Genomic DNA, 26,823 nt, shown 5'->3' with positions numbered 1-26,823 from the left:
GTAAACATTAAATATTGCTCTAGCCAAATTTTCGATTTATCTATAACGGCAGTATAAAGGAGCATACGTATATGAGACACAGGAAGTATGAAAGAGAGAGAAGTCTCATCTTTCATCGCGGGAAATCAACATGATATGTAAAGCTGAAAAACATAAAAAGCAGCAAGATAAGAATTTGGTCTTAAAAGTGTTTGGCTCTGCGGTACAGCGGAGACAGAGGAGGTCTAGTGTATTTGGTTACGCACCTTGTAGAACGATTTAATGCTGTAAAACAATGCACATTCAACTTTCATAAAACTAATATCATAACGCAATTCATTTTTTAAAGACTGCAAAACCAAAACCAAGACAAAAGCCACCGTATGCTCCAAATAAAACCCTTCATTTTCCTACTTGCTCTTTAAATCAAAATTTCCTGAATTTGATTTCATCTGTAAAGTTAGTTATTAGTTTGTTATTAGTTTTGTGACTACGAAAGAGCTTGGAAACGACAATTTGCTTAATAGTAATAATAATAATTTACAACATGAAAACTGGGAATCCTCAACATTTGCATTTATTCAATCAGGTTGTGTGCGCGTAGCAGGGAGCGGGACGCGACAGGCACAAGGCTGCGGGAAACCAGCGACGTGGCCTTGCACTCACCTGCACACCGGTCCCACTCCTACCTTTTCTGTTCTGGGCAGTGATCCATCTATTCTGCCGGCTTTGGCACCAGACTTTTCTGAGTCCACATTCCAAAGTGAAGAATGTGAGGCCTCAGGCAGTTTCCTTCGCTTTTTCTAAATCTCAGATTCTGTATCTGGGAATAGTAAAGCTTCTCTTGCCGAGCTCGTGTGAGAAATTAACAAGAAATTAATGGAAAGTCCTTCGATCATGACAACAACCCCAGATCTGTAGCTTCCGCGCCTTCTGTGGCGCGCGGGACACCTGGGGCCGCCCAAGGGCGGCGGGGGGCGGGAAGGACCGGCAGTCACTATGGCAACCCGAGACGCCTCGTGTGCCCGCGGCCGGCGGCGGAGCTGAGAAGGAAAGCGGGCCCGGGGCTCTCCGGAGACCCCTGCGGCATGGCAGGCGAGGAGGCGGCGGTGGGGACCGCAGTGGCGGCGCCCGAGGCGGGTCACGACGAGGAGCAGCCACGGCCGCCGGCAGGGCTGGGGTGCGGGGCGCACAGGGAACCTGGGCGCGGCCCCCTGGAGCACTGCCAGCAAAGTGAGTTCAGCTACCTGGGAGGAGGAGCGCGGAGAACGGGGGACGGGGCAGCTGGGGGAAACCGCAGAGGCACTGGCTGAGAAGGTTTGGGGCGGGGGAGGTGGAGCTGCTGTTTCTGGCAGAGCCAGAGGTGATGGTACTGTGGCAGAAAGCATCGGTTCATCTTTCCAAGCCCTCCTTCCCCGTAATCTGCCTGACCCCAGGGTTTGAGCATCAGCTCCAAATTAATCGGTAGTGGCATTATTCTGAAAGGAATTAAAACACACACACACACACACACACACACACACACACACACACACAGATGTATACCATTTTATACACACATTTGTATACGTTTGTATATAGACCCTTAGAAACACACAGTTCATTTTGCCAGTTATTTCATTTTATAGAAATAACTGGCAGGAAATTGTGATCTAGACCAGAGGAAGGGAAGTGACTTGCCAGTCAGTCAGTGCCCGAGAAATACTTAAATCACTTTTAACTTCCATTTCTTGGACTCTCAGTCTACCATTACCCAATCCTTTTAACTCTCATAATTATGGGCCACATTTTAACGCACTGTTCTTTCCTCTCTGCCCTGCAAAACACACAGTATTCAAACAGGTAAAGAGAGTTCTGGTCCACAGCCACAATGGAAGTGGTTGTAATTTGAGTCCTAGTCCGGCTACCAGTCACCCATACTGTTTCATGAATTAACAGTTATTTCACAGCATCTTGCACCCACAGGTCTTCAGCAGGTGCTAAGGAACGATGGTGAGAATAACAGGCCAGAGGAACAGCATAGTTTCCAGCCCTCCTGCAACATCTCCTTGATTGCCTCTCTGGAGAGCAGACTGGGGCTCTCCAGGGTTGCTCTGCGCTGGTGGGCCCCAGGAGGGAGGGTTGGGCTAAAGCACCTCTGCACTTGTGCTTGGTGGACCACACACTCTCCTCCCCAGAGACCTCATCAAGGAGTTACAGAACCACTGCCTTCTTGGTGAAAGGGGCCTCTTCCCTGAGCATCAGCCCCGGTATGACTATGAACTGTCATTCCTTTTGTTATTATTATCAGCACCATTCAGAGGCCTTGCTTAGAGCACCTAAATTCAGTATATTTGGGTAATGGAGATTCTTTACTCCTACTTAAAATTATTATTATTATTATTATTATTATTATTATACACCTGTGTTGCCCAGGCTGGACTGCAGTGGCATGATCTGGACTCACTGAAACTCCACCTCCTGGATTCAAGCGATTCTCGTGCATCAACCTCCCGAGTAGCTGAGATTACAGGCACACACCATCATGCCTGGCTAATCTTTTCGCATTTTTAGTAGAGACAGGATTTTGCCATGTTGGCCAGACTGGTCTTGAACTCCCAGCCTCAAGTGATCCTCCTGCCTCAGCCTTCCAAAGTTCTGGGATTACAGGCATGGCCCACCACACCTGGCCTCCTACTTAAAATTCTATCAGGAAACTTCCCCATTAAAGATGCTAGTATCTAAGTTTCTTTAGTCCTGTGGCTTTTGGAATAAAAGGTAGTATTAACATTCACTCATCAATTTAACATATATTGAGTCTTTACTACATGCCAGGCATTGGACAAGTTGCAGGGAAAGGACTAATGACTTAAGGCAGGCGACCAAACTTTCACAAGCTCACAAAGTTGGGGTAGGAAAATGAAAGAGTTTCTGCCTCATCCTCCCTCAGAACCACCTTTCAGACCTCAGCCTAAGTAGAGACAGGCTGTTCACACAAACACAATATACTCATTCAATTTTCAAATGTCTCTAATTATTGGAAAAGCCTTCACTCTCTCTACACCTTCTACTCCCTAATCACAGACCTGCTCTCAAACACAAAATGTGGTCCTTTCCCATGTAAACATCCTTGAATTATATAAAGGTGGCTCTTTGAACACCAACCAAATCTTTCACAGACTTAACATCACCTTTATTTTATTAATTAATTTTTGTCTTTTTTTTTTTGAGACAAAGTCTCACTCTGTTGCTCAGGCTGCAGTGCAGAGGCAAGACCTCAGCTCACCGCAATGCAACCTCGGCCTCCCAGGTTCAAGCAATTCTTTTGCCTCAGCCTTCCGGGTAGCTGGGACCACAGGCACGCCTGACCATGCCTGGCTAATTTTTGTATCTTTAGTTGAGACGGGCCAAGCTGGTCTCAGACTCCTGACCTCAAGTGATCCGCCCACCTCGGCCTCCTAAAATGCTGGGATTGCAGGTGTGAGCCACCGCGCCCAGCCAATGTCACCTTTAAGATCACTTGTAGTGTGGGCCGGGCGCAATGGCTCACCCCTGTAATCCCAGCACTTTGGGAGGCCGAGGCGGGTGGATCACGAGGTCAAGAGATCGAGACCATCCTGGTCTACGTGGTGAAACCCCGTCTCTACTAAAAATACAAAAAATTAGCTGGGCATGGTGGCGCGTGCCTGTAATCCCAGCTACTCAGGAGGCTGAGGCAGGAGAATTGCCTGAACCCAGGAGGCGGAGGTTGCGGTGAGCCGAGATCGTGCCATTGCACTCCAGCCTGGGTAACAGGAGCGAAAACTCCACCTCAAAAAAAAAAAAAGATCACTTGTAGTGCTTGTTGTAACCTGGCTGGCTGGCCACTTCTTTCAACAAACTCCAGTTTATTTAACCACTGAAACCTCAAGGTATGAACTGATGAGTAGAGTGCGGTGGATCTATAACTATGGGCTGTAATAAACTATAAACAATTTTTAATAATCCTTGGAGTTTGGGAGACTCAGGTAGGTGTGGCTTCTCATTTTCATGATTTTAGTTTTATGACTTAAGGAAGCTGCTTTCTCAACTATAAAACAGGAATAATTATACTTGCCCATAGGTCATTGTGAGAAAGGGAAATAATACTATACATAAGATGCCTAGGGCATGGTAGCATTCAGTAAATTGTAGCCATTGTTATTAGCTCTTGGCAAAACCAACCAAAACAAAACCCTGGAATAATATTGTTCCAAAAGAAAGTCTGGAATAATGTTACCCTTAGTCATTCTTCTCGGTGATCACAGCTCCTCATCCTCTATCAACACAGGACATCTCTCGACCGATCTACTCAACATGCTGGTAAAGATCAGCCTCGAACTGCTATGTTAGAGTTGGGAGGTTTTTCTCTCTCTCTCTTTTTCCTTTCTTCTTCCTCTTTCTTTCGTTTCCTTCTCCTTCCGCTTTTGCCCTTCCTTCTTTCCTTTCCTCATTCCTTTCTTTTCCCTTTTCCTCTCCTCTCCGTCCCCGCCGAGCCAAGTCTGCAGAACCCTTCTTTGCCTGAAAGTTCTGCCTCCCCTCCCTTCCCTCCCCTCCCCTCCTTTCCTTTCTTCTCCTGAGCAGGAAATACTTGCCCATACTAGCTCCTTAGTTCTCTCCCAATTATCACAATTCCTCAAATCACCTTTAGTGATTTCTTCTGTGCATTTTCCTAGCAACAGGCCTGGAATTTGTCAGAAGATCTGAACTGAGAACTGGTGACCTTTAGGCTTAGCTTTTTTCCTGACCCTTTTTCTGCCTGAAGATCACGATTTAACAGAAGATTAAACCGAAGTTAGGCTGCAGTAAACTGATTCCATATTTTATTCATATGACTTCCAACGTTGGGGAAACAAGAAGGAGGCCCTGAAAGTATGTAATTCTTACTTTTCCACGTCTGAGGGTGAGTCTGGGTCTTCATGATCGGGAATGACCTGGGATCACTGCCGGAAGCAGCAGGTCTCTTGCCCGCTTTGGGCCAGTCTGCATGCCCCTCAAATGGACTCACTTGTGTTGTTTATTGATTAGTCTGGAAAAGATGAGATACCTGCCCATATATTTATGAGTTTAAAATCAAATCTTAAACAACTAAAGTATTTGGTTGTTTAGGTTTTCAATAGTTCCTTGAATTGAGCTTTTGGGCACTGAAATTAGAACTATCGATTGACTGACATTCACAGTGACCATATAGCTGCATTGACAGACATGCGCACAGAATAGTCTTTAGTTGAGCTTGAATTTAACAGTGCTTAGTTCTAACTGAACACACATTTGTTGAGCATTTATTATTATGCCAAGCTCTGTTCTATGACTCTGATGAATTGAAGAGACAACATCCCTGCCCATATGAAGTTTGTGGTCTGGTAAAGAAGATAGATATTAAGTGAATAGCTACACAGATAATTGTATAGGAAGAAATGACACTGTATACAAATGGCAATAAGTAAAATGAAAGAAAAAAGGAGGATGCCATGATAAGAACTCATTTCTAGGTTGTGGAGTAAGGGCAAGTTTCCCGAAAGAACAAAAACAGCGTGTGTAAAAGTAGAAATGAACAGAAAGGTCACATGGCTGGAGCTCAGAGAGCAAGAGAGAGAGGCTGACAGGAGAGACTGGGGATACGGATAGGCCCAATGGCACAGAGCTCTTCCATTCCTCTGGAGTTCTGACATCTGGGCTGAGCAGTAGAAATGTAGCCATGGTGTTTAGAACAAGTCATCCGGTCCTAGACTGTTGTAGTCATGTCCTATAGGACCAGGTTTGGAGGCCAGAAAAAAGTCCTACGTCCGTAAGTGTTCACTGCTACATTTCAGTTTCCATCTTTTAAAATGATGATTTTAAAATGCTGAGATTTTATTCTGTCTTCTGCACCTGGATGGCAAGCTCCATGCACACATCCATCTTATTCAGATTGCTCTGTCTGCAGCCCCTAGCCAAAAGCCAGTAACAGAGGAGGTCTTCAGTAAGAATTCACTGAATAAACGAGCGCAAGTTTTCTTGAAGCTAATGAGAAAACTTTATCTATTTCTTCATAACACCTAAAAGAGGTACCTGAAACCTACCTTGCAAGTTCAGGAATTGCACGAAAGCGTGAAGTCCCAAAAGAACCAAAAGTTCCCATGGAAGAGATTGTTCCAAAATAGAGCCTTCAGGGCCAATTGTCTGATATCTGTATGGAATAATATGTCTTTTTTTTTAAAAAAAATTAGTTATCAGGTGGATATAATGACTAGAAGATTGGGCAGAATTTATACTAAGTAATTGATTTTGTTAATGCCTTTATAGGGAAGAAACTTTTATATTGCGAGCCACATAAGAGAATTAAGGAAGTACTGGAAGAAGAACTTTATGTTAAGAGAGATGAATGCTACATTAAAAATCCAGCTGCAGGTAATCTCAGTGACAAATGAAGTATATTTTTGAAATGCATATAAAGTTGCCTATTTGATGACAGAATATTTTATTATACTATTGAAAGAAAAATAGGTTTTTGGAAAGTTCTTGAGCTAGTTTATAATTATTTTGCTTATATCCAAATAAACCTTTATACCTAGAAAGAAATGTGCCAGATATCGGTATGTACTTTGCTGTCCCATTTTTTTGGTGAAGTGATTTCTATTTAATGGCATGCACAATTTTTTCCAAGTACCTGAAAAACACAGTAACATCTTTAATTTTTATCAATATAGGTATGATCAGTAACAGTTGGTTTCAAACTTTAGCTTGCATCAGAATTCCCTGGGAGCTTGTTAAAAGCAGAGTGCTGGGCCCCATACATCATTTCAGATTACATGATATATGTGCCCACATTTCCTGCCCTCCCCTCCTCTCCTTTCCCCTTCTTTCTTCCTTCCTTTCTTTTGTGTATCTCTCAGAAGGTCTGCAGTGGGGGTCAAGAATTTGGATTTCTACAAAGTTTCCAGGTGATATTGATGCTGCTGGTCCAGTACCCCACTTTGCAAATCACTGACTCAGAAATATCTAAGTTATTTACATGATCAAATTATCCAAGGATTTTTTCCCATTGAGTATCTGAGCATTAATAGCCTTTATGGACAGTTCATGTGTGAAAAGAGATGCTCTAAGAGATCCAGAATCCCAGATGTTAGATTGAAACTGCTGGCACCCTTCATTTTCATGGTTCCTTCTCAAGGATTACTAGATGCCTATTTCATGCTCTCCAAATTATCAGATTTTTATTGTGACACTCATAGGTATCAGCAGTTGCTAGAAGAAATAACAGAACCATTCTACAGACTCCCTCATTCAGAGACCTTGACATTTTCTGTGGAGAATTGTTGGTCAGCCTGCAAGTGAGGTCCAAATTCACTAAGGATTCCTAAGAGAGATGCTGCAGGCCCAGAAGTCCATCATTTCAGATTATATGATGTATGTGCCCACATTACATTTCCTTCCTCCTTCCTTCTTCCTTCCTTCCTTCCTTCCTTCCCTTCCTCCTTCTCTCTCTCTCTCTCTCTCTCTCTCTCTCAACAGCTATGTCACCCAGGCTGGAGTGAAATAGTACACTCTTAGCTCACTGCAACCTCCGCCTCCTGGGTTCAAACGATTCTCCTGCCTCAGCCTCCTGAGTAGCTGGGATTAGAGGTACACACCACCACGCCTGGCTACGTTCTGTATTTTTAGTAGAGATGGGGTTTCACGTGTTGGCCAGGCTGGTCTTCAACTCCTGACTTCGTGATCCACCTGCCTTGGCTTCCCAAAGTGCTGGGATTGCAGGTATGAGCCACCATGCCCGGCCCCACTTTACATTTCTAAAGCAGACATAGAAACTCCTTTGAATATTCTCATATCACCCATTCTTACAAAAGGAGAGACCAGTAAAATGGTAAAATTTGCTCCAATATCTTCAAGGGAAGTTTTAAAGTCTATTTTGACCTTAATGAATGGATGTGGAATGACCTACTAGATTTCAGCTGGGAAACTCTGCCAACATGTACAGTTTTCCTGGTGTTTAAAATTTTTTTCTAAGTGTATACTGTTATATTTTAGATTTATCTTCACTCTTTTAAAAATGTACATAAAGCTAGTGTATACACTATTTGTATGTTTCACTATTCTTATTGGATACATTTGATTATGAGACAGTCTAAGTGAATAGGATATATCATTTGGTTTATAAAAATTCATTTTCCTAAGCAATCTTTTTATATGTCCTTTATATAAAATGAAGACTGTCTGGGCTGCTTTTTAAAATAATATCCACTAGAGGTCTCCCAGAGATACTATTTTAGCCTAGAAAAATCTTTCAATGCCGACAATAGATTCTGTAAGTTGGGGTTTTAAAAGACTCTACTTGTGGGAAATCCTGCTCTTTTTAAAATATGTATCATGGCTAGAGGCTACATACCATTGGCCAGAACAGGAAATTAGCGCCTAGAGAGGGTGCCACATGCTTTCAGCCCAGCCTGAGAGCCTGGAGGCCAACCTTTGGACCTTCACTTCTACTTCAGTTTGTAGTGACCCCTCCTTTAAATATCTGATGACAGCCATGGCTTGTTCTCCTGGAAGACACATCTTGTCACATACATGCAGAATTCTACATAAAACTTTTTAGATAATTGTGTGGTTCCCATAGCTGCTGTTAAGGATAAGTACATGTTACCCATTTTCTCCATGTATTTACTTCTCCTTTGCTACTTCATCTATTCTAATTAGGTGTTTGTTTCCATGAGTCCAGGGAAACTGTTCTCTCCCACATTGCAAAGAGCTTCCAGGTCCAACGATCCCTCCATCATACTCAGCCTCTCTGTAACATCTGACATAGTTGTTTCCTCCATCGCTCTAAAAACACTTTCAGCTTGGCCTCTAGGTCACAATGCTCCAATTTCCTGGTTTTGCTCCTACCTCTTTAGCTATTCTTTCTCCATCTTCTTTGCTGGGTCTCCCTCCTCCTATCCTGTATAATTTGGAGGACTCAGTCATACATAGGCTCTTTTCTCTACCTACATTCACACCTTGGGAGATCTAGACCTACTAGGCTAATGACTACAACATTTTATTTTATTTTATTTTATTTTATTTTATTTTATTTTATTTTATTTTATTTTATTTTATTTTTTGAGACAGAGTCTCCCTCTGTCATACAGGCTGGAGTACAGTGGCACAATCTCGGCTCACTGCAACCTCTGCCTCCTGGGTTCAAGCAATTCTCTGCCTCAGCCCTCCAAGTAGCTGGAATTACAGGTACCTGCCACCACACCTGGCTAATTTTTCTATTTTTAGTAGAGACAAGGTTTCACCATCTTGGCCAGCCTGGTCTTGAACTCCTGACCTCAAGGTCCACCTGCCTCGGCCTCCCAGTACTGGGATTACAGACGTGAGCCACTGCACCCGGCCCGACTCCAACATTTTGTTAACCCTATCCTATACTTTTCCCCTTAAATCCCAAAAACCTATTTGATTCTCTACTTGGATATCAAATAGGCCTCTCAATCTTAAGATGTCCAGAACAGAGCTCTTATTCTCTACCCCCAGGGTTTTGAAAAACCCATAGGGCTTTTCCATATCATGAGATGGTACCACCAAACATCTAGAAGTCAAGTCCTCAAACTTCATATCCAGTCCATCAGCTAATCCTGTTGAATTCAATATATATCCTAAATCCCCCACTGGCACCCTTGCCAAGCCACTGCCACCTCTTTCCGGCCTGGCAATGGGCTCCTAAGCCTCTACTGCTGCCTGTGCTACTGTTAATTCTCTGCACTGAAACCAGAAGGATTTTGTACAAACATAAATTGTTACATGTCACCTCCATGCGTAAAGCTCTCTGATGGCTTTTTATCATTCTGAGACTAGATTTGATTCTCCTACCTCTCTGATCTCATCTCCTATACTCTCCCACTCCACTTGAGCCACACAGGCTTTCTTGACATTCTGGAACATGCAAACCCATTTTCACCACAGGACATTTAAACATTACCCCGACATTCAGATGGCTTACTCTCTCTTCATTCACGCTTCAACTGCATATGTCACCTTCTCAGAGAAGCCTTTCCACTCCACCAGGTCAAAACAGAGACCCGCCCTCCGAGTCACCCTCTAATCCCTTAGACTACTTTCTTCTTTCTCGTTTTCTATTGCTACCTGAAAGTTTATGCAGACGGTCCCCAACTTATCATGGTTCAACTTACAATTTTTCAGTGTGACGGTGTGACAGTGATACATGTCAGTAGAAACCCTACCCCAAATTTTGAATGTTGATCTTTTCCTGGGCTAGCAATATACTGTTGGATACTCTTTTTGCGATGCTGGGCAGTGGCCACGAGCCGCAGCTTCTAGTTAGCCATTCTAACGAAGTGCTCTGAGCATGTTTAAAGTAGGCTAGGCCAAGCTATGATGATGTTTGGTAGGTTAGGTATATGAAATGCATTTTCTACTTAGAACTTCAACTTATGATAGGTTTTTCAGGATGTAGCTCCATTGTAAGTTGAGGAACATCCATATTTCTTTATATACTTCTTCATTGACTATCTCCCACTAGAACACACGCTACCTGAGGATAGGGGCTTAATTTTGCTTATGCCAAATCCTCACAAAGCTATATGATACTGATATTCTGATCCCCATCTTAGGATGAGTTAACTGAGATTTTGAGAGGTTTTTTTTTTTTCTTTTTAACTTGCCCAAGGTTATACATTAAGTAGCAGATCGATATCCAAATTCACGTCTGACCCCTGTCCCCATTCCCATTGACTTTCTACTCACTATGGTGTCTCTGGTGACACGTTATGGCTAAATGCAGTGGATACTGTTTTGCCTCGAGGTGGCTTGAGATTTCTGCAACATTTGACATAGTCGATGGCTCTCTCCTTAAACTTTGCTCCTTCCTCAAATTCCATGATACTTAACTGTCCTGGTTTTCCCTCTACTTCGATCTCATTCTCCCTTAGGCACTCTTTTTATTCACTCCATTCTTCAAATCTTAATGTTTATCAGAGTGTTTCCCACGCCGTTCCATTCACTTTCCTGGGATCCTCTCATGCTTTCCACTATGGCCTCCCTAGGATGCCTCTGAAATGTGTCTCTCCAGGCTAAACTACTTTTCCTGGATGTCCCGTAAATCATAAGATAAACTCAAGCCCAATATGTCTAAAATAAAACTCACACCTCTCCCCAACTTGCTGCATCCCATATATCACCCATCCCAATGAGTGGCATGGCCTAAGGTCCAAACGCAAAACCAGAGAGCCATCCTCTATCCCCACACCAGACTATCATGTTCCACATTTAATTAGACTGTGAGGGTTACCTTAGTTTGGCTCAAGGTCCCAAAATGTTGACCCATATGCCAGGTTCACCTTGCAGATATATTTATTTGCCCTGCAGTATAATTTTTAATACCTGAACCAGTTGTCAATATTTAAAAATTAGAAATTTTATATACAAATCTAGATGTCTAGATTTTCTTGAGTGGGGATGGAGCAGGGAGGATAAAGGATGATTTGACAACACCAGGGCACCATTTGCACCAGGCAACAGTGGCTGTGGTTGGGCTACAACGCCTCCTGCTGACCTTCCCACTCCACTGTTCAGCATCCTACACCAAGTTCTCCACTCTAGTGGGAAACATCACAAGTTATGTATGTTTGTGTGCCTACTGCAGGTTTTTTCTTCTTATTGTAGAAATAGGAAAAATTGTTTCTTTTGTATGATGGCTCTATCAAAAGTAGTAAAAAAAAAAAAAAAGACAAGACTGAGAACGAATTATTTCTTACCCTTGGCCTAGCCAGCTTTCCTTATATTACATGCCTGGCCTCTTCCTATATATATTTGAATTTGTGATTTTGGATAAATACTGCATACTATTTTGCACATATGCCCAAGCCTGTGTAAATTCTAGTGACCCCAATATATATGCATGGATCTAAGCATATTTGTAGAAATGCATGAATTGGCTGGGTTTGTTTGAATTTTAAGTCAACCAACTTCACATACTCTCACAACAAAGTCATTATTATTGAAGGTGAGATTTCAATAAGAGTCCAGACTGGATTTTCCTTAACCATAGATAAAATACTGCAATACTGGGCTATGTAGGAAATCATGGATAAACTTATTGAAGAGTCTATTAAGACAGCAATCTGTCCTGGAGGTAAACAACTTAAATTACAGCGTATTTTATTTTTGAATGAGTTAACAGTGACAATTATGGAAGTATCCAGAATCTGTGGGGTTATTTCTGTGCTTTTTCTCTTCTCCTTTGGTTGAATGAAATTAGTAAAAAATCAAAGGATTAAGAAATTAAGTTTATGAAAATTTAATAGAATGAACATTATATTTCTTTTGGGATACCGTTGGTTGCATAGCAAGGGGACTCAGGAGACAGAGTTGTCCGGACGGGGGCCCTTACATGAATGAGCTGTCCTGTTTGTTCTTGTGGTCATGTTGTGATGACTATAAGTTAATAAGGGCTGTGAAGACACTGAAATGGACAAGGTGTCTCACATGGTTGTTACTTTGCACTCTATACTTGGGTCGAGGGAATGCCATCAGTGACAATAGAAATAATGGGCTGACAGATCTGTAAGTCCTCCCTTCGCTAGACTTTTGATTCCTCGAGGGCTCCTGATGCGGTGATACATGGGCTGAGTTAGAAGCACTGGATTCTGGGATGAGAGGTAGGGATGTCTCTTTAAATGATGATGTTGATGTTGGGAATTATGGTGATAATAATAATAATGGTTATCATTTACAGAGTATCTTCGGCAGATATTTTTTTTTACAAATTATCTCTTTTAATTCTTGCAATAAGTTAGTGAGATATATGCACTTTTAGTTCACATTTTGAAGAACTTGGAGCTGAGGCTCAGGGGGGTACAGTGACTTGTTCAATGTCGTATTGATACGTGGATGCAGGTTTGTCAGAAGCTAGTGTTGTTGCTCTTAGCCATTGGGTTCTTTTATCTCTCTTTAAAACAAGATTATGCCCTCAGAAAGGAACAGAGATTTGAAATTGATTTGGTAGCAAATAGAGTTTTCTTCAGTTAAAAAAAGAAATGTTGCTAGTTTTCTCTAGGTTCAGTTGCAGTTTAGCCTCCAGGTTCAAATTTGAGGTAAAACAGGTTTCAGAGGCTTTCCACGTTCCTATCAGATACGGTCAAAGAACCTGGGTCTACTTGAAAAGGTTACCCTCATCCTGAAAAAAAAAAAAAAAAAGAGTGTAATTTTCTCTTCAGATCTTTTAATAAAATACAAATGGAATTTGGGCAACTTACGGAACTTTCTGGATAAGGAAGAATTTAGCTGATGTCTATCATTCATGTATTCTCAGTAATTTCTTGAAGATTTTCCTTTACTTACAACTTTTCAAAAAGAAAAATGTTGAATTGGCTGAGCGCAGTGGCTCATGCCTGTAATCTCAGCACTTTGGGAGGCTGAGGCGGGCCAATCACATGAGGTCAGGAGTTCAAGACCAGCCCAGGCAACATGGTGAAACCTTGTCTCTACTAAAAATACAAAAATTAGCCAGGCATAGTGGCATGTGCCTGTAGTCCCAGGTACTCTTGAGGCTGAGGCAGAAGGATTGCTTGAATCCAGAGGCAAATGTTGCAGTGAGCCGAGATCTTGGCACTGCACTCCAGCTTGAATGTCAGAGCAAGACTCCGTCTCAAAAAAAAAAAAAAGAAAAACGTAAGTAAGAAAGAAAAATGTAGGCTTGTGAGATGTTAATTATGGAACTACTGCATTTATTGTATTGTCTATTTTAAACTATTTCTGTATTTCTAAGAACTTCTATAAAGGACTTTGTAGAAATAAAGTGATGTATGAATTTAATGTTTTCAAGTTGCAAGGGCTTTTGTATTTTTCTGGCTAAAACCTACAGAGGTTATAGTAGTCATGAAAAATTTGATTAATAAACTTACTAATTTTCCCCTTATACAACACTTCCTTTTCCAATGAATTTCAGGAGTGTATTGCCAAATACATTAGTGTTTGTCTATATGTGACTTAGTATATGAAAACTTAATTTTGAATCCAGTTTATTTACTATGTTAAGTACAAGCTTAGAAAGTGCAAAATGTTGCTAAGCAAGTGTGGATATATTTGTTATTTATCACTTCATTCAATTAAAACTTTTCAGCACCTACAATATAGGAGAAATTTACTAGATACGTAAGGCATGTCAAGACAATTATGGAGCCTAGGAGTCACCAGACATAAATTAAAATTACTTAAATTTTTCTTTCTCTAGTCAAATCTCTGACCTTGTTTACACAAGAAGTACAGTCAATATGGCTCTAAACTGGCTTTTCAAGCTCCAATGTTCATTATTTACAGTCCAGAGAGAGCTAAAAGGAACTAAAATATTTTGAAGGATTGATCTTACCTTCCTTATAAGACCAGGCCAGTTCCGACTGGCTAAAATTTTTGGCATAAAGACATGGTTTAGTAATTTCAAAATTCAGGATAAAAATGCAGCTATAAAGGTTTCTGAGTAGAAGGTGTTGGAGGCATGAGAAGGGAAGAGAGAAGAAAAATCTCTAGAAGATTCTGAGCAGTGAGAACAGATTTGATTGTTTTCTTCTAGCTTCTCCCCTTGGGCCTCTGCCCTTTTCTTTTTCAGTTGAGAGGAGCTGACACTTGAAGTCTTTCTGGCTCTGTGCTCCCTTTGTCTGCCTTCTTCCTTCTGGAATGCACATGCCCTGAGCTGAGGGAGTTAAGTTTCCTTAAAAGAAGCAGCTACCTCAGAGGGCATCCATGTTTTTTTCCAGACCGCCTTTTCTCCAGTCAAATGTATCAACTTCTGTGACTTCTTCACCCAAACATCACTTCAAATGTAGGTAGGGCTTTTTTTTTTTTTTTTTTTTCCCAGCAACCATTATCCCTGAATATAGTAAATTTTTATGCATAACCATATTTTGCTTTGAGGGTTTCTAATGCATTTCTGAGCATCTGTATTTATATTTCAGGTATTTTCTCTATGACATTCTCGTGATTGCAACTGAAAATGCATACTTATATTTGACTAGTACAATTGTTTCTTCTAATTCGATGTGATTTGTCTGCACAGTTCTGCTTCCTGATTTTATACTGCTTTCCATACACCGGATCATCACAAAATGTCAATCACAAGTCCAAATCTATTTTCTTGGTCTCTCACAGCGTATCGTGCACTGGGGACATTGAATAAATGTTATGGGCTCATAAATTTGAGAGTTTATTATCTAGAGGCTGGGGAGCAGCTCTTTTCTATCTCTGAACGGGACAGAAGAGGAAACTGGCGTGAATGGCAGGGGAAGATTTCGGTTAGATAGAAGAAACAGCTGAAACTTTGTAAGGACTTTACAGAAGGAGGTTGTGGAATCATTCTTGAAGGTCTTTGAAGAAAAGAGAAAGTAATCTTGACAGACAGTTCAGCTGCCCTGCTGGGGAGTGGGATAGGAGAGGCATGTATTGACATTCAGCTTGGCAAGTCAGTTCAATGACTATACCTCCAGTCACGGAATCTTAGTCCATGCTTGGATAGTAAAATAATTGTCCCTGCAAAAAAGATAGCTATCATTTATTGAGTACAAAGCACTTTATAGCCATCTCATCTAAATCCTACAATAATCCTTCAAGTAGATATTATTATCTTAATTCAAAAATGAGGAAACTAAGACACAGTGGGTTAAATAACTTGGCGAAAATCATACAGTTGGTAAGACGGCAGAACTAAGATCAAAATCCAGATCTCCTCTGAACCCAGAGACTATGCTGCTAGTAATTACTTGCTATGGAACCCTTTAGAGAGGGATCAAATATCAGCGAGGATGCCAGTGGGCAGCCTTGGATCTGTGGAGAATATTTGGCATTAATATTTGCAGCATTAACAACTCACCAGAATCCACCAACTTACTAGGCTTGGGTTGCAGTTTTCTACACATTAGACATTTACCACATGCTTGTTAACTGATTCTCAAAACCCAACCTGGTGATTTTAGGATATGGAGGATAACCCCGTGCAAATCTTTGCTAAACCTTATTGAATGGCATTAGGATCTAAGACCTATAATTATCAATGGGCAAACATCATTTTCCAGATATTTTGCAATGTTTTAAATGTAGGATCCAGTGAGTTTATTGTTGCTTTTTTTTTTAAGGGGAGAATAAACAGCATCTAGTTTGTAGCTTTTGGAAGATTCTTGAATTATTGGATGAATTAACTATTAGATGAATTAATGTAGTGATTTTTGATCCTATTATCTTTGGAAATTTTTCTCTTACTGTAGGAATGACATCAGAATCAGATAAAGTTGACTAAATCAATTCTACTTATTAACTTTTATTCCTGATCCTTCTGTGTTTCTATACTGACTTTTCCATCTATTTGTTTAAAATTATCTAAGAGTACTGTGGAGGTTTCATTGCATAGCAAATAGTCGAATTAATGAAATTGAATAAAAGATTAAACAAATGACAAAGATTTGGGTGGTACGATTAGTCAAACCAAATAAAACCCCACCCAAATAAATGAAAAAATAATCACCAATTAAACACTTTAAAAACCCTTTGTGCTAAAAAGAGAATATGCTAATAATTATTTTCTTGCTTTAAAAAATATTGACAGTGGCCCTGGAAGGGATTTGGAGCATTAAAAGGAATCTCCCTGTGGGAGGCTTGAAGCCAGGACTGCCAAGCAGAAACGGTTTATTGCCACAACCCAAGTACTATTCCAGGCACGGAGGACTAAGAAGTAAGACCCTGATACCCTTGACTTCCACTGAGACCCCTGAGGGGACTTTGCTGTTTACAAACCAGTGGTATATGCTCTGTTTAAAGATCTCAATCAAAATTCAGCCTTCCTTTGACTTGTTTCTTGAGTTGCTTTTAGTTTTGCCATATTATGTAATTATGGAACTCTAATAATAATAATTCATATGACCAGTTTACCCCATGGTTACAACAGAAGTTCATCCTCTGAGTTACACTCATGACTTCTTTCCTTGACTTTTTATCAACACGAGACTTTCTAGCACACAGTCAACCTCTGTGAAGAGGAATCCTGCACTGCCTTTTCTTCTAGGTAGATGACTTTTGTTTCCCAGTGGAGATGAGGAAAGGGAAATGAGGGAATGAAGGAAGAACATGACGGCCACTTTGCTTGGCTCTCTTAGTTTCACCCTATTTTAGGAATGAGGCCACCAGACTTGGCCCAGGATACTGTTTTGCCTTAGTAGACATAAACTTTGGAACAAAATATTAGTCATTCCTCACTGTCATAGCCAGTGTCTGCCAGACACATTTGTAGCAGAGTGTGAAGACAGAGGTCTTCATATGGAAGCACAGTGTCCAGATAATCTAGGGACATGTAGCTGGGTAAATGAATCCTCAGAATAGACCTACAACTGGGAGATTACCATGGATAAAAAGGAAGAATTAGATAAAATTCAAGCTTGGGTACTCAACTAAGATGCGAATCATAATAGCAGTGCCATATAGCACTGCTTATTCTAGAGTCTTAACATATGCAATAATAGCCCGGGCACAGCGGCTCATGCCTATCATCCCAAAACTTTGGGAGGCCCGAGGCGGGCAGATCACCTGAGGTCAGGACTTCAAGACTAGCCTGGCCAACACGGTGAAACCCTGTCTTTACTAAAAATACAAAAATTAGCCGTGCGTGGTGGTGTGTACCTGTAATCCCAGCTACTACTCGGGAGGCTGAGGCAGAGTAATTGCTTGAACCTGGAGGCCAAAGTTGCAGTGAATTGAGATTGCCACCACTGCACTACAGCCCGGGTGACACAGTGAGATTCCACCAATATATATATTTATCTTTATATTTAATATATATATTTATGTATAATATATTTAATATATATCTAATATTATATATTTTTTTCATATATATTTCAGGTAGGTGAAATAATTTACCCAGGGTGACTCACCTAGTAAGCACATTAGTAGAAATGCTGAGATTTGGACCAAGGCAGCCTGTCTCCAAAGTCCGTGCTTTCAACAACTAGACACTACTGCATCTCTGATCTAAGTGCCCACAAGCTAGGATGCCTATTGAAACTGAAATGAAATGAGAGCTCAATAAAAGTGCCACACAGGAGTAAGGTCCCCAGGAGACCAGGGATGTAGCCTCTGGGTATGAATTCAGTAAAGAAAAAAATACAGCCACTAAGAAACTGAGACAAGAGGTTAAAAAAAAACAAACAAATACAAAACTTGTTACTAAAGGGGATTCGTGTAGCAAACAGGAACCAGTTAGGAACACATTGGTTTAATGATAATAAAGTATAGTAGCCACCGTTCATCATGTGCCAGGCATGGCAGCAGGTGTTTTATATAGTTATGTAATCCACACGATCATATGAGCTGAGGATTATAATCTCCATTTTCTACTTAAGAAAACTGAGGAATATAGAGACATCCACTACCTAAGATCCCATGTCTAGGAGGTAGTGGAGCCAGAACTACAAACCCATGTCCATCTGGCTTCCAAGACTATGGCCCAAGACTACTGGGCCATCATGGCAGGGAATCTAGTCACTGTGCAACAAGCAACAGTTGTAGTATTGTGGTTAAATAGGTACAAATGCCAGGGATATGGGAACACAAAGTTTTAGGAATCTGAGAGGCAGCTACCTTCATAATTCACAAAGCTATTAGTGTCCTGAAGTAATGGCTGAATCAACCAAAGTCTGGGCCACTTGCCTATTGAAGGCTATTTATCTCAAATTTCCACTCGATTTCTCAGGTTCCACTTATCGTAGGTAAATCCATCATTCCAAGAAAACTCACAAAGTAATTTGTTTTAAAGAAGAATGGTTTTCTGTGCACATATTAAGAGACTGATTGAATAACAAATTACCTCTATTTGAAGGCATACAAGTCCAATGAATTAATTTATCAACTGGGGACATACGATAAAAAATTATGTTTCATTTTAACCATAATTGCATTACTTTCACCCATACAACTTAAAAGATATTTTATGGCTCCCCCCTCATGTTTACTCATCCACACTACTTTCCTAATAGCCCTCAGCCCTCTATTTATTTCCAGCAGGTGCCAAGACCTTACAGTGGTCACATTACAACATGTAACTGTTATTGACCTATAGCTTAGCTTCATCTCTGTAGTTTGCCCACTGCATTTTTGTCTACCATATGAACTGCTACTATCTGCTGTACAATCACAATTGATCAATCTATATGTAAGATTGATAACCAATAATTTAGACCTTTCTCATTATGAATTAAAGAAAGGAAGATGGTAGGCACGCAAATACCATAGATGAACAAAATCCACAGATAATTTCCAAAAACTGTCAGTAGTAATTAATATACTATCAAAAGCACCATGAAGGCAGGGACTGAGTGTTTTAGTCAACACTGTGTATCTGGCACTTAGCACAGTGCCCGGCACACTAGGTACTCATTGCTATCAGTCATGAGCATGACCAATTAATGAATGAATCAGTGAGAATATGTTAAATCCCTTCTTTATGTTTAGAATCTTCTTGCTGCTAACTCACATACATCCCCCGCTTCCTCAAAGTATATGGTTTTCTCTACTTGAGACTGCTAAACTAAACCAAATACAAACAATAGAGGGAAAAGCAGTGCAACCTACTGTCTTCAGTGTGTGAATCATGAAAAGTTGCATATATTTTAAATACATCTTGAACCAACACTTTCAAAGAGTGGTCTTCTGTGGATTACAATCAGTTTTCTAGGAACCTCTCCGATAAAGTATGCTTCAATTAGATACTTCAGTCAAATCTCGCTGTCAATTTAAACAATTCACTTGTGCTTTTTTTTCCTCTTACTCATGAACAATGTGATTATGATGATCATGGTAGTTAGGACTTTTCCAACATATAATACACATCATTTAAAGTTTAAATTTAGAACCATGATCATCCAACTGTAGTTCTAAAGCATGTTTCCATTAGACCGTGAAGCATCTACTGCTTTCATCACACTAAGAAGTTTTATTCATATACTTTTATCAATCCCAGCACTCTGGGAGGCCGAGGCAGGTCGATCACTTGAGGCCAGGAGTTCAAAACCAGTCTGGCCAACATGGCGAAACCCCGTCTCTACTAAAAATACAAAAATTAGCAGGTGGGTGACACACGCCTCTAGTCCGAGCTACTCAGGAGGCTGAAGAATGAGAATCGCTTAAACCAGGGAGGTGGGGGTTGTAGCGATCCAAGATTGTGCCAGTTCACTCCAGCCTGAGTGACAGAGCAAGACTGTCTCAAACAAACAAAACTTTTTATTGTTTCCTTCTTATTCTGTGCCATAAAACAAGCCAAAAAAAAAAAAAAGTGTTTAGTCTGGTGCTAAGCTTGAATGTGCCTACAAATCACATGGTATCTCAATAAAATTCAGAGTCTGATACCATAGGTCTGGGGTGGGGTCTGAGATTCTGCATTTCCAACCAATTCCCAGGTGATGCTGATGCTGCTTGTCTGGAAACTATGCTTCAGTTGTGAGGGTTTGGAAGACTGAGTAGTGGCTTTTCCGGTTACAGGTATGACAGGGGTATGGCTCTTACATTCTGCTCTATCAAATGGGAACGTGAGAATAAAAAGCATCTTCCCAAAGTAAAACATTTATTTTTTCATGTTTTTTTAACTCTAGGATAAGATGAATAGAATTTTCCATTAAGAAGGAACCTCTTTCTGCTGATATCTGAAGAATAGAGAAGAAACTCAAGCTTGTTTCAGGATTTAAGATGTGTGCAAAAATATATATGATAGCCTGCAATTACTATTATTGGTATTAATACCTATCTACACATTAATCCAAAGCAATGAAAAACTATTGGAAAAGTTCACTAAGCACCTGAAAACTATAAAGGAAAATATTATATTTGTTTTTAGTTGTCACAGAATAAATTGGGCTTCTAATTCAGCTTATTTTATTAAACATGTGAAACGATGAAACAAAGGCACATTTACTGAGTATTTACTTCAAGGCAAACGTTATAAACCTTAACCTTCTACTACAGCATAATGTGTTAGCCCATTTTTAAAAAGCAGAACTAAATCCAGATACAGATAATGGTGAGTAAATGAAGGACACAGACAAAAAGCCTTTGACTCAGAGAGAAACATTTTTATGCTAACCTCGATAGAGCTAATCTTTTCTTTAGAACTTGTTCACTAAATAGTAAGGAGCCAGGAAATTTATGGTAAGATCTTTAAAAAAGTATTTAGGCCAGGTGTGGTGGCTCACACCTGTAATTCCAGCACTTTGGAATGCCAAGAGGGCCGATCACCTTGAGATCAGGAGTTCAAGACCAGCCTGTCCAATATGGTAAAACACTGTCTCTACTAAAAATACAAAAGTTAGCCAGGCATGGTGGCACACACTTGTAATCCCAGCTACTTGGGAGGCTGAGGCAGGAAAATCACTGGAACCTAGAGGTGGAGGTTGCAGCAAGCCAAGATCAGACCACTGTACTCTAGCCTGGGCCAAAGAGACTCTGTCTCAAAAAAAAAAAAAAGGAATTTAATACTGTCGAGTTAAAAAGAAGAAAAAGAAACTCTTCCTTTTCCATCATTTGTCAAAGTAATATATGTGCAATATAGAAAAATTGGAAAACGAAGATATATAAAGGAAAAAAATCTCATCTGTAATTCCATTTCCAGAAACAACTACTGAATTACATAATGTCCCGTTCATTAAAATATCATGTTAAATAATTACATAAATTCTTTATACATTCTAAATTTATTCATTTTTTACTCTATATTTTGAATATTTGGGTTTTTCCAATTTTTCATTTTATACATAACTGTTGTGATTTGCTTACAATTCCAGCCCCAACCCCTTACAAAGTTATTTTTTTCTAGTATTCTGGTTATATAGTTTTCATTCTCCTTTCTCTCTAGGCTAAGCTAAAAAAAACTTCCTTCTCTTCCGTATTCCCAAGTTTATTATTCTTTTTAATGCAACAAATCAAGTTTAGTCAACAGATTTGTTGACTGGGTATGTCCCTTCCCTACTTAAAAAATATTTACACTGTGAAATAGTCAATAATCTTGAGTCAAGATCCAAACCTTTCCAGATTTAATATAAAAATTTCCATTTAGTTACTGCTTGCTAGACGAGATCCTAAATGTAAGTCAATTCCAGCCACCACCTTGTTTATGGAACTTTTTCATCACTGGTTACTTCCAAAGAGTGTTGCAGGGCAATGCCTAAAACTGAGGGATTACATCTGAAATTGGTCAAGAAATATAACATCCAAAACTCCCTAGAGTTAGGGCAATATTTACTATTTGTAGCCAACTCATTGCATGTATGTTAGGATGTCACACAGAAAGCGAAATGGGTTGGGGAGAATTGACTTTTGTTTATCCATTGGAAATGTTGACCTCTTCTTACTTGAGTTCCCGCTATGACTTTATAAACATGCTCAGAGATTTCCTTTCTCACTTTCACTATATCGCTGCCAATAAACACGCTCCTTGCCATTTATTTTCAGATTTGTTGCCTGGGCTGGGTGCTCTGAATTGGTCTTTCCTTTTCTGACCGCCTCTAATACTACTTAAGGTTGTTCTGATGGCAGTGTTTCCATGTTAAAGTTTCATTCTTATTCCCCTCTGGGGACCTGTATCCTTTTGTAGTTGAATTCTGTTTTTCACTGCTCCACTGCATATTTTCCCGACTGGATTCATGTACAGGCATTATTTATAATAGTGAATAACTAAAACCACCTAAAATGCCCAAAGTAGGAGATGATTTCTAAAGTAACTATATAATATGATGCAACTGTTTTGTTTTGCTGTTTAACTCAATAAGTATTTTTCTTAATAAAGCAGGATTATAAGAAGCTTTCTTTAAAATTCTGGTATTTTAAGGAGTATTCCTAACTCCTCCCATACAATGAATAGGAAACCCCTTATGTGTTCTTCACAGACTGGATTACTCTCTCCCTAATCCTGACAGAAATCTGCAAGTTTACACTCTGGAAGGAAGAAATCAGTAGGACTCTGGATGAAAATAGGGTGATCAATTTTGTAATCAACATGGTCCATTTTAAGAACTACACCTCTTTATTTTATTTATTTTATTTTATTTTATTTTATTTTATTTTATTGCATTTTAGGTTTTGGGGTACATGTGATGAACATGCAAGATTGTTGCATAGGTACACACATGGCAGTGTGGTTTGCTGCCTTCCGTCCCCTCACCTGTATCTGTCATTTCTCCCCATGCTATCTCTTCCCACTTCCCCACCCCCCGCCCCTCCCCCATTTCCCCCCAACGGACCCCAGCGTGTAGTGCTCCCCTCCCTGTGTCCTTGTGTTCTCATTGTTCAACATCCGCCTATGAGTGAGAATATACGGTGTTTGATTTTCTGCTCTTGTGTCAGTTTGCTGAGAATGATGGTTTCCAGGTTCATCCATGTTCCTACAAAGGACGTGAACTCATCCTTTTTGATGGCTGCGTAATATTCCATGGTGTATATGTACCACATTTTCCCTATCCAGTCTATCATCGTTGGGCATTTGGGTTGGTTCCAGGTCTTTGCTATTGTAAACAGTGCTGCAATGAACATTCGTGTGCACGTGTCCTTGTAGTAGAATGATTTATAATCCTTTGGATATATACCCAGTAATGGGATTGCTGGGTCAAATGGGATTTCTATTTTTAGGTCCTTGAGGAATCGCCACACTGTCTTCCACAATGGTTGAATTAATTTACATTCCCACCAACAGTGTAGAAGTGTTCCTATTTCTCCACATCCTCTCCAGCATCTGTTGTTTCCCGATTTTTTAATGATCGCCATTCTAACTGGTGTGAGATGGTATCTCAGTGTGGTTTTGATTTGCATTTCTCTGATGACCAGTGATGATGAGCATTTTTTCATATGTTTGTTGGCCTCCTGTATGTCTTCTTTTGTAAAGTATCTGTTCATGTCCTTTGCCCATTTTTGAATGGGCTTGTTTGTTTTTTTCTTGTAGATCTGCTTTAGTTCTTTGTAGATTCTGGATATCAGCCCCTTGTCAGATGGGTAGGCTGCAAAAATTTTTTCCCATTCTGTTGGTTGCCGATTCACTCTACTGACTGTTTCTTTTGCCGTGCAGAAGCTGTGGAGTTTGATTAGGTCCCATTTGTCTATTTTGGCTTTTGTTGCCATTGCTTTTGGCGTTTTGGTCATGAAGTCCTTGCCTACACCTATGTCCTGAATGGTTTTGCCTAGATTTTCCTCTAAGGTTTTTATGGTGTTAGGTCTGATGTTTAAGTCTTTAATCCATCTGGAGTTAATTTTGGTGTAAGGTGTCAGGAAGGGGTCCTGTTTCTGCTTTCTGCACATGGCTAGCCAGTTTTCCCAACACCATTTATTAAACAGGGAGTCCTTTCCCCATTGCTTGTTTTTGTCAGGTTTGTCGAAGATCAGATGGTTGTGGGTATGTTGTATTTCCTGTGAGGCCTCTGTTCTGTTCCATTGGTCTATATCTCTGTTTTGGTACCAGTACCATGCTGTTTTGATTACTGTAGCCTTGTAGTATAGTTTGAAGTCTGGTAGTGTGATGCCTCCTGCTTTGTTCTTTTTGCTTAGAGTTGACTTGGCTATGCGGGCTCTGTTTTGGTTCCATATGAAGTTTAAGGTGTTTTTTTCCAGTTCTGTGAAGAAGGTCATTGGTAGCTTGATGGGAATAGTGTTGAATCTGTAAATTACTTTGGGCAGTATGGCCATTTTCACAATGTTGATTCTTCCTAACCATGAACATGGAATGTTTCTCCATCTGTTTGTATCCTCTCTTATTTCATTGAGCAATGGCTTGTAAGAACTACACCTCTTTAGTATCCAGAATGTTTCAGCTCCTATCAAAACACACACACACACACACACACACACACGGATTGGAGGTTAACATGGATGAACCTGGAGGACATTATGCTGAGTATAATAAGTCAGTTCCAGAAAGACAAATATTGCATGATTCCACTTATATGTGAAATCTACAGCAGTCAAACACATGGAAGCAGCCAGTAGTTGCCAGGGGCTGGGGAAGGGGACTGCTGGGAAGAATGGGGGAGTTGCTAGTCAATGAGTACAAAGTTTCAGTTGTGCAAGGTGAATAAGTAGAAATCTGCTGAACATTGTGTCTAGAAAGCATGGCTTGTGATGGGTGGTTTTCTCTAGACATGCTGTTGGTAACCAAAAAAATCCTAATTAATACAGCTGCCTTTAGTTTTACCTGGTTTAATTATAGTTCTTCCTTGGAGCACATGTTTGTGAGCTAAATTCCCTCAATTTATAATTCAACAGCACGTCACCATAAATAAAGGAGAGAGAGTGGAAAGTATTGGGTGGAGCGACTCATGTCTACTTCCCTCCCCCAAAGGAAACTTGCTTCCCTTTAACTTGAATTTTTTTTTGACATTCTGAAAGGCCTTGCTTAACAAACGGTAAATGGGAATGAGAAAGTTGCAAAGACAAGTGTCTAATTTTTTACTCTGACAATAACACTTGATCGATACAGAAGTCATAAAGGATGAATTGATAAGGCAATCAAGGAAATATGGTTTCAAAAGGCAAGTGGTAAGAGTTACTGAAGGTCTAACACATTCACAACTTTAGACATCAAGCTTTTGATTCAGGTGTGAAATTGCTTTGAAACTATAATTAAAACTGGTGGGTTGAGTATGATAGCTACCATGTCCCACAAGGGTAGATCAGTTACATCTCATATGCCTGGCACATAATTGGCATTCGGTAAATATTACTGAATGAAGTTAAAGCGTTTGCAGATTTGTAAGCCCAAATAACATCTGGCCCTAATGTACCCCTACAAATATCAATATAGAACAATTCTCAGTCCATTGCTTGGAAACACTTTGAAAATGGCACCATAAGCCTGCTAATGATAAATAAGTCATGCCATATTATATGAAAGTAAATAAAACCTAAAGTATTTTATTTTGTAAGTAACTCAGCAAATACTGGGGTCATCATATCAAAATCTCTACCAGCAATCTTCATCAATATTTCTCAAACTGTGAATTGGGAAATGGGAGAGCCTCAAAGGAGCCAAGGAAGCTAAATAGCTATTCAGTGGTGGAAATGATGAAGAGTGGGCTCAGTGAATGGATGGTCAGAATGCAGCTACAGTTTTCATTGAAGAGTTGACACTATTTCCCTGCTGCCTTGGATGATCCGGGAAAGTAAGTGTTTGAACGGTAAGCTCACTCAAGAAAGCGGCTATCTTTTCATGCGGTGCCCAGTCGTGCTACCAGAACAGTTATTCCTGCAATGCTTTTGTGTCTCTCTGTCTCTGTCTCTGTCTCTGTTCTCTCTCTCTCCCTCCCTCCCCCAGCCCAAGACCAAAAGTTTATTGACTTGCACTCAACATTACTAAGATTAAATACAGACCTAACATTTTCTCTGGAGTGGTTAAAAATAATACAGCCAGCATTATCAATGTGATTTCACCCTTAAACACTGTGTAAGACTTCTGGGCTGTGGTTTATTTGGCCACAGAAATCTTGATCTGGAACTATAAAATTGACTGTAAAAAAAACTTCAGAAATGTTTTTTTCCTTGTAACATAAGCAACATGCATTTACCCTTCCATTTTCTATACTTGTCAAAAATCTACTATATGTCTCTAATTTTGTCTATTTCAATCCAACAAGTATTTCTTAATATTACAAGTGCCCCAGGCCCTTGTAGAGGAAGAATCACAGGAAGGAAGGCGACAGAGCCCAGTTAGAAAACCACTGTTCTGTGCTGATAGGCTGTTGGTGTGGTCAAAGAAGAATTACCTAACCTGTGGGGAAAATACATCATTTCTCTGTCTTCTTCTGTGAAGCATGTCCTAGGTCTGTGTAAGAAATGAGTCCAGAAAAGGGGAGGAAGAGGGTA

At 40.2% G+C, this 26,823-nt stretch overlaps 1 protein-coding gene across 1 annotated transcript; it reads left to right on the top strand.

Moving 5' to 3' along the window:
- The first annotated feature begins 1,001 nt into the window (after positions 1-1,001).
- On the top strand, positions 1,002-20,826 carry C6H11orf97 (chromosome 6 C11orf97 homolog). The gene is made up of 4 exons (XM_039462296.2): positions 1,002-1,212; positions 6,262-6,366; positions 16,547-16,672; positions 20,580-20,826. Exons 1-4 carry the CDS (start codon positions 1,068-1,070, stop codon positions 20,582-20,584), a joined length of 381 nt encoding a protein of 126 aa, XP_039318230.1. The 5' UTR covers positions 1,002-1,067; the 3' UTR covers positions 20,585-20,826.
- Positions 20,827-26,823: the final 5,997 nt, after the last annotated feature.

Source organism: Saimiri boliviensis, chromosome 6, assembly GCF_048565385.1.
Source record: "Saimiri boliviensis isolate mSaiBol1 chromosome 6, mSaiBol1.pri, whole genome shotgun sequence".
Taxonomy (NCBI): Eukaryota; Metazoa; Chordata; class Mammalia; order Primates; family Cebidae; genus Saimiri; species Saimiri boliviensis.
This window is presented reverse-complemented; position numbering and strand designations above follow the sequence as displayed.

Coding starts and splice junctions, on each gene's coding strand:
- C6H11orf97 (XM_039462296.2), top strand. CDS start 1,068: ATGGCAGGCGAGGAGGCGGCGGTGGGGACCGCAGTGGCGGCGCCCGAG. Junction 1,213..6,261: donor CCTGGAGCACTGCCAGCAAA/GTGAGTTCAGCT, acceptor ATGCCTTTATAG/GGAAGAAACTTTTATATTGC. Junction 6,367..16,546: donor CATTAAAAATCCAGCTGCAG/GTAATCTCAGTG, acceptor AAATATTGACAG/TGGCCCTGGAAGGGATTTGG.